Raw genomic sequence first — 15,000 nt, 5'->3', positions numbered from 1 at the left:
GTGAGGTTTAATGGCTATTATTGTATATATATAGTTAATTAAAACAATAAATCTACAGATTGAGTCAGCTATAACACGTTTTTTGGTACTTCCCCCTTACCCTCAATCCATAATAGAATAAACATTTTAGTTGTAAAAATAATTCCAAACCTATTTATCCTATTTATTCTGAACATTTTGTTATTTATTAAAAACATTTTACACTCCACACAAAATAAACCCCTCCCTCTCCTGTCCTTACAACCTATTAAATCAAATTTTTATTAATTTCTTAACTACACTGTAACTTTTAGTCTTTGTATCTTATTCTATTTTAGACTTTTAATATTTATTTTTCATGACTGTTTCAATTTATTTTGTTTTATGTAAAGGTTTTTTAATTGCCTTTTTACTGAAATGTGCTACCTGTATAGAAGCTAGAGCTGTCAGTCTTCCTCTATAATACCATGTGAATTTCATTTGTTATTTTTTTAATATTCAAATAATATTTGAATATTTAATGCTCATATGCAGCCTGTTATAAATATATACTACTCACTCAGGCTTATGCATTAATGGCACTATAAGCATGTAGTTGTTGTTACACGTTCTGTCCACTAGAGGGACTTCTAACATCAGCCTGGCCTTGAAGGAGACCTACATCATGGCGCATTGCATTTCTGGCATGCAGCTCTCTGTTTACATTATATTCCACCACGCACACAGCGACAAACACAAATCAACAGAGAAACATGAAGAACATTGAAGTGGCTCTGTTGTAAAGGCTAACGTTGCTCGATTAGCACAATGACATCATGTTAGAAAGCACAGCCGAAAAAGATTTGTCATAAACTATAACAATAGCGTTAGCCACAATGCTAACATTGCATTGATAACTAAGCCAAATGGTGCTGTCACTGCTATTTTAGTGATTTACAAGCAACCCGTTTCTTGCAGATTGTCACGTTACTGAGAATACAGCCGTTAGAAGGTAATATATGAAGTAGAAGCTAACTCTGACAGCTGTAGGACAGCTAACATTACCTTTAGCTGTCTCCATGAAGCTCCCAGCTAAGTTCCTATAACTCGCAGTTATGGAACCAGAACGAGCTAACTATTGATGACATGAGCATTTTGTCTCGGTGGATGTTGATTTTAAAGTCATGTTAAAACGATTTCCCATCCTTCTTCTGATTTCCAGCCACAGCCTGTCGCTCCCCCCTGTACTAACGTTCCTCGCTACGTAACATTAGCTCACAATGCCGTGTGTTTCTCACTCCTGTAACTTATTGTTCATCAGACGTGACATGAGAAGACGGAGATTAGCTAAGGTTAGCCAACCTATTTACAAAAATAATCACATTCGAATAGTATTTATTTTTTTTATATTCAAAATATATTCGACTTTCAGAATTCATTCTAACAGCCCTAATAGAAATATAAAGTTGCCTTACGACCTGCAGCCTGTCAGTCAGTCACCAGGGCACAGAGAACCCTGTTCTGCCTGTCTGTCTCAGAGGAAGTTTAACCACACAGCGACCCGTTTCCCCTCGTTCTTACATTATATTGCTGCGTGGAGTTTTGAAAAGCGTAATTACACTCCAACCACTTTATTGGCATTGACATGACTCCCCGTGACTTGAACAAAGAGTCGTATTTTCGTCCGTCTGAACCTCAACTCTGCAGAGGTGTGTATCGGTGCTGAGCCCCGCTCTCTGTCTACATGCAGAGAGGACGGACAAGGCTGCACTCACACGCTTTCAGGTACAGAAATTTGGCACCCTTTGATTTAACGTGAAACGGTCATCCGTATTACTGCCGTAATTCGGTCGGTACCATAAAAAGTTCAGGATACGGTAACCAACACTAAACCTGATAAACACTCAGATCATTGACAATGTTTAATTTCTTCATTGAAAAAGAATTAGATAAAAATATGAAACCATGTGATTCATGAAATGTAAACAGAAGACTGATTTGATTTCTCAGCATCTCGTTTAACTCTTTGTTTAGTTGTTTAGGGACAAGTATGTAGCATGAACCAATGTCACACTCCAAAACATTAATGGCTGAAATGCTCGTCCTTAATGTGGAAACCTCACCTGCTCCTCCATCAGTGAATCCAGAAACATGCAGTGTGTATCCGTAGGACTCTGGGTCGATGGAAAATGAGGAGTAACGAGCGAACACTTTGTTTCCTTCAAAGTCCTCCATGTCGACCAGCAGCTCGTACCTTTTCCTCAGAGTCAGGTGGTAGAGAGACTCAAGACCTGAAAACAAACAAACATTTAGAAACAGTTTCATGAAGTCATGACTGTTAGTTTGGTTTCATTTCTCACCGAGCCAGTACTCTCCAGCAGCGATACCAAAGCCGGCCTTGTATTGATCCCAGCCCCTGTAGAAGTTCACCGTGCCGTCCATCCTCTTCTGGAACACCTGAGGGGGACGGGATGGGGGCTTAACTAGATAAACACACAAGATATCTGACAGCTCATGTTTCCAGACAACAAATGGAATGTGATTTATTGTGAAGGAACTACAAATGTTGACTTTAGTTAATGGTGCTGTAGGTAGGATTGTGAAGATCCAGGACTTAGCCAAAAAATTTGAACATCGACAACTTCTCAGTCTCTCCTCCCTTTCTGCTGAAGCCCATACGATCTTCTAAGCCCATCCCCCCACAAGGGAGAGCTGTGCACCATAGAGTGCGTGTGAAGAGGGGGGAAGGGGAGGAAACCTATCTGCAGCTTGTGCGCGGGGAAGGGGGAGGGGAGGACGCTATTAAATGCGTGTGCCTGAGCAGTGATTAACATGCAGTTAGACACCCCCTCTGGCCCTGATTGGAGCATCTGAACAGGGAGAGGTGGATTTTTGCATCTTGCACTACAGGCTGTAGGTGGTGCCAGAGGAGCCGGATTTAAAAAGAATTACCTGCTCCATGTAGTTCTACTCGAACATAGGGTCAGTTTCAGCAAATATGACAGAAAGTTATTTTTTTTAAGGCTTACCTACTGCATCTTTAAAATACTCACCGTCCACCATCCTCCTTCTGAATCCATGTCACAGTACACCTACACACAAACACAGGTATTAGTTAATGTGATCCTTTAACTAAAATGGTATCCAAATGTACTTAAATGAGTGCTACTACTTCACCCGCCCAACCAGAATTAACACATAGGAGACGACATAGCCTATATTTATTTATTTAGCAGTAACTGTTGGCCTGTTCAGGACCAACACTGTTGCTCTCTGTGCTGTCTTTGGTGCTGAAACATTTTAACTTTATTGGAAAGCTATTTTCTTTGTTCCTTAATACAAATTTTCTGATTTTCTTTGTGTTTTATTGGACGTGGGCTAACTTGGCTCAACAAGTGACACATTACAAGATGGATTTATAGCTATTTTAGAATTTTTTTAACAAATCACTTGGTGGCAGGGGGGCCCCGTGATGAAGCTCTGCCCCCACTGTGCTAAGAGTCTAGCTCCGCCCCTGTTGTTAGTCCTGTTCAGTTCAGTTCAAGTACTTTAAACTAACTTTTTGGGGGTCATTTCTTAATGTAGACATTAACCTGTTGCATTATAAAATAATAGGTGAGCGTTGCTTCTTGCTTTCACAATTTACAGAAGTTCTTTGAGAATCTCTTTTATATGAAAGATAAACTGGTATTGTGACCGACATTTCCCTAAACTGACTGATATCAAATCAGAAATGGAACTGAATCAGGACCTTGTAAATCAAAATAAAAAAAATTTTTGAATTGTGAAATCATAAGCGATACCAAGCCCTGATCTGAAGGTCAACCTGCGTCCCAGAGAGGATGAAGTGTACCTGGACAGCAGACGTGGCTCCGATGGGATAAATGGTGTACACTCCACTGGGTCGGCTGTTGTCATGATTATAAATGTCACTGCAGTCCACCGGCAGAACGAGCGGGTGGCAGCTGGTCAACAGTGGAGCCAGCAGGACGAGGACGACTGAAACCAGCTGGAACAGAAGAGATGTTTTAATTTAGTTTATTCAGTTGGTATCAAACTTATGCACAGCTAGAATACTCTGTAAAGCAAGCTGGGATTAAAGCAGTGATTAAAATGTGTTTGCCAAACTATCAGATATATAAAGTTGTAAAGTTACCTTCATGGTCAGATTTCAACAGAAGTGATCTGATGAAGATCCTGATGTCAGTGTGTCTCAACGCTCTGATGTCTCTGGTGTCTCTCTGCACTTATTTATACTGTTAAGATTAATACGTTACTGAGCAGCTGCTGTTTCACACCGATACAACTATAAATGGGTGGAAACATGTCCTTGAATGTGTGTCTCTGCCATTGGCTTACACAATGTTGGCACCCAAATCTGACATGCCAGCACTTTTTGGGGACTCGCCTCCATTAAAGATCCAAAGAGACAACTTTGTACTTTGGAGTAGAGCAGGAGGTCTTCAACGTTTTTTAAACCAAGGACCCCTTAACTGAAACACAGACAGAGCAGGGACCCCTACTACATATACTGTATACAAGGAAAATGCATATTAAACTAGGCCTAGGTGTGTGTGTGTGTGTGTGTATGTGTATGTGTGTGTGTGTGTGTGTGTGTGTGTGTGTGTGTTTTTGTGTATGTGTGTGTGCGTTTGTGTGTGTTTGTGTGTGTGTGTGTGTGTGTGTGTGTGTGTGTGTGTGTGTGCATGTGTGTGGTAACAGCAAGATGCAAGAAGCAAAATGTCTACAACTAATGAGAACCACACTTATAGTGTGTAGAGCTGCAATGATTCATCAATTAATCAGTTAGATTAATTTAAAAACAGTGAAACTTCTTTGATGTCCGCTTGTTAAATGTGACTATTTTCTACAACTAATCCATTCATCTAGAAAATAATTCAGCCATTATTCACTGTGAAGATAATTGTTAAACGCAGCCTTACTAGTGTGTGAATGTAAAATCAGCATTTAAAGGTTGATCACAAACATAACTGATGGTTGAGGTTAGCATTAGATTAATATGACTCATGTAGCTGCTATAGGTCAGGTCAGGTCAGGGGGGGGGTGACTGATCACACATAAAACGTCTGTGTGTGTAGTCTCAGGTACACAACACTGAGCAGCTGTTGCTTCACACAGGTAAGAACAGTGTGTGTGTGTGTGTGTGTGTGTGTGTGTGTGTGTCTGTCTGTGTGTGTGTGTGTGTGTGTCTGTCTGTGTGTGTGTGTGTGTGTGTGTGTGTGTGTGTCTGTGTGTGTGTCTGTGTGTGTGTGTGTGTCTGTGTGTGTGTGTGTGTGTGTGTGTGTGTCTGTCTGTCTGTGTGTGTGTGTGTGTGTGTGTGTGTGTGTGTGTGTGTGTGTGTGTGTGTGTGTGTGTGTGTGTGTGTGTGTGTGTGTGTGTGTGTGTGTCTGTCTGTGTGTGTGTGTGTGTGTGTGTCTGTCTGTGTGTGTGTGTGTGTGTGTGTGTGTGTCTGTGTGTCTCTCTCATGAATGACACAGTCAATTATTTCTGCTTTATTCTGATTCTTACAAAGAAAAGTTGTGTTTTTATTTTCTATTTACAGTAACTCTCGTTCTCAATCAGAGAAACAGGTGTGTCAGGAGCAGGGCTGGACTGGGACAAAAAACCGGCCCTGGCATTTTTGGCCCAGGCGGCCCACACGTACTATGATTGGTCAGACACATTCCCTGCAGAAATATGCGTGCATTCTATGATATGAGTTGCCTAGTGTTCTGCGTTCATGTGATAGTTTTGGATCCTTCAAGAGGGGTCTCAAGACTTATCTGTTGATCTCACAATTAAATAATTAATTATTTCTTAGAGTTATGATCATTTCTTAGAGTTACGAATGCTTAATATTGGCTTAGCACCTTTTAAAAACTTTTTACTGTTCATTTGATCTATTCTAAGATTCATATTCTGTCGCTTTGGACAAAAGTGTCTGCTAAATACAATAACCATAACCATAACCCTTCCCAAAAGCTACAATAAAGCTGAGAGCAGTGTATGCCCTGGAAAAGAGCACCAATACAAGAGAAGCTAATTAAGCAATTCAAGGAACACTGATGCTTGTATCAACACTGATTTTATAGATCACACAGACTGTCAGCTACCCAACAGGCCGACCGCTAGCATTTTCACTGTAAGCTTAAGCACAGCCTAATTTTACAAGCTAATTTTACAGCCAAACTGCTTGTTGTCATTTTGACGTGAGGTGCACATAAAAATAAAAAAACTTTACAAACTCCAACAACTGAATTAGCCATGTGGCTTTAATGTGCCCCTCACTATTATAGTGGTGATGACAACTTTGTCCATCCTTTTGTTTGGGAAAGGTGAAATCTGGATTGGTATGATATAATAATAATAATAATAATAATAAATTTAATGTGGCCCGGGAAAGGGAAGTTTGGGGTCCCCTGCTGGAGCTGCTACCCCCGCGACCCGACCCGGGATAAGCGGATGAAGATGGGTGGATGGATGGATATTCAATTTATAATTAGGGATTTATAAACTGTAGTTCTGGGCTGGATTTAAAAGCTTCTGGAAGGCCTATTATTGCATGAAACATACAGTTGAAATGGTGCATCTCTCTGCTTCTAAACCCAAAATGTCTCTACACTCTATTAAATATGACAGAACATGTAGTTTGCTGTCGTGTACGACATCGTCGGCCCCAGGGGGTTGATAACTGTTATTTTACCTTCTGTCTCCATTTACTTTGGTATACTTTTCTATCTTTGTATTATATTCTTATTTAGTTTTATATAACTCTTATTATTCATGTCTTTTACTTTCGCAGCTCAGCACTTTGTCAAGTTGGACAACAGTTACTTCAGGTCACATGTTAGACAGATGATACACCTCATTTACCTTCAGGTATGAGGAAATCTGGCAACTACTGTGATCGTTTTATGAGATATGTTGTTAATTCTCTGAGGTCAAACAAACAGATCTTATCTTAGTAATCTCACACTTCATCAAGAGTCCCTTTGTCACGCAGTCCTGAGACTTTAGTATTCCTGGTTTAACCAGCTAATCAAACAGTAAGACAAATGTGATTATGACATTAAAATACATAGTTCCAAGCATATTTCACAAAGTTTAAACTTAAATTAACTAAGATAAATAAATGCAACTCTAAAGTACAAAATGATAAAACACAACACGGATGTGTGTGTGTGTGTGTGTGTGTGTGTGTGTGTGTGTGTGTGTGTGTGTGTGAGAGAGACACACACACACACACAATCTGTTTGATTAATTTAAAAATAGTGAAACTTCTTTGATGTCCGCTTGTTAAATGAGAATATTTTCTACAACTAATCCATTCACGTAGAAAATAATCCAGCCATCATTCACCGTGAAGATAACGGTAACTCCAGCCTGACTAGTGTGTGAATGTTTGAAGGATGTAAAAACAGCATTTAAAGGTTGATCACAAACATAACTGATGGTTGAGGTTAGCATTAGATTAATATGACTCATGTAGCTGCTATAGGTCAGGTCAGGTCAGGGGGGGAGTGACTGATCACACATAACACGTCTGTGTGTGTAGTCTCAGGTACACAACACTGAGCAGCTGTTGCTTCACACGGTAAGAACAGTGTGTGTGTGTGTGTGTGTGTGTGTGTGTGTGTGTGTGTGTGTGTGCATGTGTATTTGTGTGTGTGTGTGTGTGTGTGTGTGTGTGTGTGTGTGTGTGTGTGTGTGTGCGTGTGTATTTGTGTGTGTGTGTGTGTGTCAGTCATTGGCTTACACATTGTTGGCACCCAAATCTGACACGCCAGCACTTTTTGGGGACTCGCCTCCATTAAAGGACCAAAGAGACAACTTTTTACTTACCAAAGTCACTTTGGGGTACCATGGTTCTGGAGAAAGCTACACGCAGCAACACCATAGGCCAAGCAATCGGCCCGCTCCAAACAGGAACATCTTCAACGGCCACTGTACTAGTTTTCATAATGACGGGTATTTTCAGCAATATTTTAATGATTTAATACAGTTAATTTCATTTTTTCTCACTGTTGTTGTTATTTCTACCCCAAACTCCATTATAAATCTCACTGTAAAAGTCTAAATAAACCATGGAGAAAAATTAAAAAAAAATGCTCCCAGGGAGCGCCCCCCCTGAGCCCCTGAGGGCCAGGACCAAACACCTTTATTTTTTAGTTTCTAAGATTTAAAATAGAAAAATAAAGTGCTGGTTTAACAAGGAACAGTCAGACAGGATCAGACAGAAAGCCTCTTTTTGCATATGTTTGTTTCTGTATTTATTGTGTATATCATAATAATGTTCAGATCCACTCTATCTGACAACATGTACCTTTACATATGCAAAAAGAGGCTTTCTGTCTGATCCTGTCTGACTGTTCCTAGTTAAACCAGCACTTTATGTTTCTATTTTAAATCTAATTAAAAGCTTAATTAATCAGCTGAAAGGCGTTTGTGTTTTGCCCACATTAAATAAGATAACTTATCTGTGAGTGACGTAGTTTTTAGTTTTGGACTAATTCAAACAATGCTTGGCTGGAAGTTTTCATTCTTTGATTTTCTTATACTGCTGGTACATTTGCTGCTCATGATCTGACCATAGTCCTGAAGCAACAATGCTGTTATAAATGCACAAAGGATATGTTACATGTGCGATTTATATCTGATGTGGGCTATTCTATGTCATGCAGTATGTAAATGTATGTAAAATATGTATGCCTTCTCTGCTGTTTGGGTTCATGTTTAGTTGCCACTTTGTGAAATAAAATGTTTAAATTTATAACTGTTGCAGAGCCAATGTTGCAGGTGCTGCCGGTGCAAATATATTTTTTTTGTCTATATTGTTGGGTAAAAGATTTTTTAAACTGGTTGGTTGAGCATGTTGTAGACATTACTGCTATTGCCGTTGTAATGCAGTATATGTTGGAAGGTAACGTTGTTGCTGTTTTTTACAGTTTCTCCTTTTTGCTACTTCTACGTCTTTTTGAAAATGGCCCACTCACTTTTGTACTGGCATGCCCAAAATACTATTTCCACCTATGCCACTGCCGTGAGCTGTGTGAAGTGTCTGGAATACCGTGAGCCCAATGAGGAGATCCATTAAAGAACAAACTCAAATGTGAATAGAGAATGAGGAGACCCAGGCACCCGAGTCAGAACAGCGGCCATCCGTAATGACACGTCTCCGTTACTGGTGTTCGTGCTGAAAATCTCTCCCCACCCCTTCACGTTTAGCTGTCTTTACAGTGACATTTACCAGACAAAAGGGGGATTAGGCACCAAAACAACTAGTTAAGATTACAGAAAAGTGAGGGGGGAGATAATTCCGGGAAGCTGGGAGATGTTCTGCACAACATCGGCGTCCTCGCCGTCCCAGAGATTACCAGAGCCATCAACTCTCTCAGCGTCGTTGAGTAACGTTACAACAAGCCCCGTCCACCCCGGTGTTGGAAACATCCAAAAGGTGACACTGACATGTGAAATATATTGTGATAGTGTTTTAGCTGATAGCTCTAGATGTTAGCTTGCTGGCTACAAATCAAATCAAGAAGGTAGTAGGGAGTAGTTAATACCTTTCCATTGGTACCAACTCACTCCAACATTAGAGATAGTGCTGTCAGCCCCCCATCGATAAACACTGTTTGGATTTGCATCGTAACAGCTTTTGTACCAGAACGCCCCTAGGTATAATCTAACACACACACACACACACACACACAAACACACACACACACACACACACACACACACACACACACACACACTGACTAGCCCCGTTTGACATGCTAGCTAAAATTAGCTCATCGTAGCTTAGACTGCGGTTAGATTGTTGTAGTTTGCAGTTCAGGACTACAAATCCAACAACCTATCTGCTTGTTCAGGTCCACATTCAGCCAGTTGGACCAGAAGAACACACCAGAACAGGCCTGTTTAGTAAGCTGGATTTAATGGCCCCATTCCTACACATAAAATACAATTCAATGTGAAAGTAATCCAAGTATTCAGAATAATTTACTCAGATTGAGTAACGTAACAGATTACGTTTTAAAAGTATCCTTCCCAACACTGCGTTTCAGGGACAGTTTTTACCCCCAGGTAGTAAGGCTACTGAATACAACTGGAAGGAGGGCTGAGGTTGAGGATGTTTACTGGGCTTGATGTTTTTAAATGTTATTCATGTTATTATTGACTGGTGCTGAGAGAGTGCCAAGGCTCATTGTACTTCATTGCTGTGGTACTCTGTACTAATATACATACGACAATAAACTTGAACTGAACTGTTCTTACCGTGTGAAGCAGCAGCTGCTCAGTGCTGTGTACCTGAGACTACACACACACAGACGTGTTATGTGTGATCAGTCACCCCCCCCCTGACCTGACCTGAACTACAGCAGCTACATGAGTCATATTAATCTCATGCTAACCTCAACCATCAGTTATGTTTGTGATCAACCTTTAAATGCTGTTTTTACATCCTTCAAACATTCACACACTAGTAAGGCTGGAGTTACCGTTATCTTCACGGTGAATAATGGCTGGATTATTTTCTACATGAATGGATTAGTTGTAGAAAATATTCTCATTTAACAAGCGGACATCAATTAATGCAGTAATTCATGAGAACGATTCGCAAAATGGCAAACAGAAAGAGAAAGCTGCAAGCTTTAAAAAGCTGCAAAAGGAAAAAGGAGGCTGTTGATTATTTTTTGTGGGTTTCCCCAGGCTTATAAAAACGTAATCTACACGTCGATAAAGTAGAAAAAGGATTTAAGGAATAGAGGGGAGGGATGGCAGGTTAAGAAGGGTCATGCATTTTTGTTGTTTTGCTAACAAGGGGGACAGTACCCCCCTCATATCACCTACTGCATAAAACCAAGTCTTTACTCCAGAGATCTTTAACAGGGGGTCTGGGACCCCTAGGGGGGCCTCCAAATTATTCAAACATATAATTAGTGAATATGAATCCCCACTGATGATAGGCTTACTGGCCTATAAGTAAGGTAGTCACTAAGGCAGCCATCCACAAATACAGTTCATCCTGAGGATTCACTGTGCCACATGTATGTTTAACATTAAAAGATTATTCATAAAATCAGGCCAACAATTATTATTTTAATAGCTTAGTATTCTATGCAAAAAAGGGATTTATAAAGGCTTTAGGCAGCCCAACATGTTATTGTAGGCCCAGTTTAATATCCATCTTCATTGTATACAGTATATGTAGTAGGGGTCCCTGCTCGGTCTCTGTTTCAGTTAAGGGGTCCTTGGTTTAAAAACGTTGAAGACCTCCTGCTCTACACCAAAGTACAGAGTTGTCTCTTTGGTCCTTTAACGGAGGCGAGTCCCCAAAAAGTGCTGGCGTGTCAGATTTGGGTGCCAACATTGTGTAAGCCAATGGCTGGCAGACACACACTCAAGGACATGTTTCCACCCATTTATAGTTGTATCGGTGTGAAACAGCAGCTGCTCAGTAACGTATTAATCTTAACGGTATAAATAAGTGCAGAGAGACACCAGAGACATCAGAGCGTCGAGACACACGGACATCAGGATCTTCATCAGATCACTTCTGCTGAAATCTGACCATGAAGGTAAGTTCACTTTATATATCTGATAGTTTGGCAACACGTTTTAATCATTTGTGGCCCCAAATTTTGGACAGGGGAAGCAAAAGTCTACAGCTTGCTTTACAGAGTATTCTAGCTGAGTGATACCATCTGAATAAACTAAATGAAAACATCTCTTCTGTTCCAGCTGGTTTCAGTCGTCCTCGTCCTGCTGGGTCCTCTGTTGATCAGCTGCCAGCAGCTATTTCTGCCGGTGGACTGCAGTGACATTTATAATAATGACAACACCCTTCCCAGTGGAGTGTACACCATCCATCCCAAAGGACCCTCTTATGCTGTCCAGGTACACGTCATCCTCTCTGGGTGGCAGGTTGACGTTCAGATCAGGGCTTGGTATCGCTTATGATTTCACAATAAAAAAATAATTGAATTTTGATTCACAAGGTCCTGATTCAGTTCCATTTCTGATTTGATATCAGTCAGTTTAGGGAAATTTCTGTCACAATGCCAGTTTATCTTTCATATAAAAGAGATTCTCAGAGAACTTCTGCTGTAAATTGTGAAAGCAAGAAGCAACCCTCACCTATGTTTTTATAATGCATCAGGTTAATGTTTAATTTATGACCCCCGAAAAAGTCAACAGGAGCTAGGCTCTCAGCACAGTGGGGACAGAGCATCATCACGGGGTCCCCCTGCTACCAAGTGATGCAAATCCATGTTGTAATGCACATGTGTCAACCTCACGGCCCGGGGGCCAGATCCGATTTAGGCCCCCCCCCAAACAACACCAGAAGCAGAGAGTCTTTAACAGTCAGGCTGCTGTGAGTCAGCTGCTTTTAACAACGTCATGTCTGGTTCTCAGGACTTCTATTCTACGACGGCTGACTTTCTCAGGGTTTAATGTCGATGGGAGAAATCTCTCTGAGACATGCAGTCATACAAAGATAATTGACTTTTTTTGTTAAATAAAAGCATGTCAATAAACTCAACATGTCTGGCCCTTATCGTGATCGTCATTTCCAGTGAAGTTGAGTTTGACACCCCTGTTGTAATGTGTCATTTGTTGAGCTATGCTAGCCTATGTCTAATAAAACACAAAGAAAAGCCACATTGTCAGACAATTTGTGTTAAAGAACAAAGAAAACAGCTTTCCAGTCAAGTTAAAATGTTTCAGCTCCAAAGACAGCGCAGAGAGCGACAGCGTTGGTGCTGAACAGGCCAACAGTTACTGCTAAATAAATAAATATAGGCTATGTCGTCTCCTATGTGTTAATTCTGGTTGGGCGGGTGAAGTAGTAGAACTCATTTAAGTACATTTGGATAAAGTTTTAGTTAAAGGATCACATTAACTAATACCTGTGTTTGTGTGTAGGTGTACTGTGACATGGATTCAAAAGGAGGACGGTGGACGGTGAGTATTTTAACTAAAGTCAATACTTCCTGTAGTTCCTTCACAATAAATCACATTCCAGTAAATCCTTGTTGTCTGGAAACATGAGCTGTCAGATATCTTGTGTGTTTATCTAGTTAACCCCCCATCCCGTCCTCCCCAGGTGTTCCAGAGGAGGATGGACGGCACGGTGAACTTCTACAGGGACTGGAAACAATATTATAACTTCTTTGGTATCGCTGCTGGAGAGTACTGGCTCGGTGAGAAATGAAACCAAACTAACAGTCTTCATGTCTTCATGAAACTGTTTCTAAATGTTTATGTTTGTTTTCAGGTCTTGAGTCTCTCATGGTCCTGACTAACGTAAAACATTGTGAGCTGCTGGTTGAAATGGAGGACTTCGAAGGACTCAAAGCGTCCGCTCATTACTCCTCGTTTTCCATCGAGAGTGGGTACTTCGACTACAAACTGCATGTTTCTGGATTCACTGATGGAGGAGCAGGTGAGGTTTCCACATTAAGGACGAGCATTTCAGCCATTAATGTTGTGGAGTGTGACATTGGTTCCTGCTACATACTTGTCCCTAAACAACTAAACAAAGAGTTAAACAAGATGCTGAGAAATCAAATCAGTCTTCTGTTTACATTTCATAAATCACATGGTTTCATATTTTTATTAGTGCTGTCAGTTTAACGCGTTATTAACGGCGTTAACACAAACCCATAACGGCGTCAATTCTTCGTTATCGTGAGATTAACGTTCTGTTTGGCCTAGCAAACGTTGTAGTTTTTTTCACATGCTGTTGCAACAACTAGTAACGTTAGAAAAACAACACCACACCGGATCTAGCTAGACCGGAAACTAAACAACAGGCACGGCGCACACACTTGTTTGGGCTTGTGAGCCGGCCAAAGAGTAGTAGGCTAACGTTACGTTTTGAGTGGATGGCGAGCACGAGACGCCGAAATGGATTCCAATAAGATTCTGAATGGAAAGTTTACTTTTCAAAAGTTGCCAAATGGCTCCATTGAAAAGACCAAAGTGATCTGTGTGTTTTGTCGTTGTGAACTGAGCTATCATTGCAGCACGTTCAGTCTGAAATACCACTTGATGGCCAAGCACACAGCTGATGACCAAGCACACAGCTGATGGCCAAGCACACAGCTGATGACCAAGCACACAGCTGATGGCCAAGCACACAGCTGATGACCAAGCACAAAGCTGATGACCAAGCACACAGCTGATGGCCAAGCACACAGCTGATGGCCAAGCACACAGCTGATGGCCAAGCACAAAGCTGATGGCAAAGCATACAGCTGATGGCCAAGTGCACAGCTGATGGCCAAGCACACAGCTGATGGCCAAGCACACAGCTGATGGCCAAGCACAAAGCTGATGGCAAAGCATACAGCTGATGGCCAAGTGCACAGCTGATGCCAATTCTCCGCCCCCTTGTCAAAGCAAGCCAATCCACTTTTCCGTGTTGATAAGAGCATTAAAATGAGAAAAAATAATGGGACAAAAAGAAATCAAGGGACATTTAGAATAGATAAAAATGTGCGATTAATTGCGATTAATTGCGAGTTGACAATGACATTAATGCAATTAATCCCGATAAAATATTTTAATCGTTTGACGCCACTAATTTTTATCTAATTCTGTTTTAATGAAGAAATTTAAGAGCAAACAAACATTGTCAATGATCTGAGTGTTCATCAGGTTTAGTGTTGGGTACCGTATCCTAAACTTTTTATGGTACCGACCGAATTACGGCAGTAATACGGATGACCGTTTCACGTTAAATCAAACGGTGCCAAATTTCTGTACCTGAAAGCATGTGAGTGCAGCCTTGTCCGTCCTCTCTGCATGTAGACAGAGAGCGGGGCTCAGCACCGATACACACCTCTGCAGAGTTGAGGTTCAGACGGACGAAAATACGACTCTTTGTTCAAGTCACGGGGAGTCATGTCAATGCCGATAAAGTGGTCGGAGTGTAGTTACATTTTTCAAAACTCCACGCAGCAATATAATGTAAGAACGAGGGGAAACGGGTCGCTGTGTGGTTAAACTTCCTCTGAGACAGACAGGCAGAAC

General features: G+C 41.0%; 2 protein-coding genes across 2 annotated transcripts in view; one reads left to right on the top strand and one right to left on the bottom strand.

Moving 5' to 3' along the window:
* Window positions 1-4,286, bottom strand: part of LOC144536626 (microfibril-associated glycoprotein 4-like) — a 5,203-nt gene extending 917 nt beyond the window's left edge. The window contains exons 1-5 of the mRNA XM_078279857.1: window positions 4,115-4,286; window positions 3,812-3,967; window positions 3,012-3,050; window positions 2,319-2,415; window positions 2,082-2,249 (exon numbers count right to left, since the gene is read on the bottom strand). Of these exons, the coding sequence (XP_078135983.1) occupies window positions 2,082-2,249; window positions 2,319-2,415; window positions 3,012-3,050; window positions 3,812-3,967; window positions 4,115-4,120 (466 nt within the window). The 5' untranslated portion in view covers window positions 4,121-4,286. The remainder of the gene's footprint in view (window positions 1-2,081; window positions 2,250-2,318; window positions 2,416-3,011; window positions 3,051-3,811; window positions 3,968-4,114) is intronic.
* Window positions 4,287-11,422: 7,136 nt separating this feature from the next.
* The window catches only part of LOC144536524 (microfibril-associated glycoprotein 4-like), a 4,915-nt gene continuing 1,337 nt past the window's right edge, over window positions 11,423-15,000 (top strand). The window contains exons 1-5 of the mRNA XM_078279711.1: window positions 11,423-11,540; window positions 11,704-11,859; window positions 12,889-12,927; window positions 13,070-13,166; window positions 13,241-13,408. Of these exons, the coding sequence (XP_078135837.1) occupies window positions 11,535-11,540; window positions 11,704-11,859; window positions 12,889-12,927; window positions 13,070-13,166; window positions 13,241-13,408 (466 nt within the window). The 5' untranslated portion in view covers window positions 11,423-11,534. The remainder of the gene's footprint in view (window positions 11,541-11,703; window positions 11,860-12,888; window positions 12,928-13,069; window positions 13,167-13,240; window positions 13,409-15,000) is intronic.

The sequence above is a fragment of the Sander vitreus genome, chromosome 21, assembly GCF_031162955.1.
Source record: "Sander vitreus isolate 19-12246 chromosome 21, sanVit1, whole genome shotgun sequence".
In the NCBI taxonomy this organism is placed as follows: domain Eukaryota; kingdom Metazoa; phylum Chordata; class Actinopteri; order Perciformes; family Percidae; genus Sander; species Sander vitreus.
Note: the sequence above shows the minus strand (reverse complement) of the source record. Positions and strands in the feature narration are given on the sequence as shown.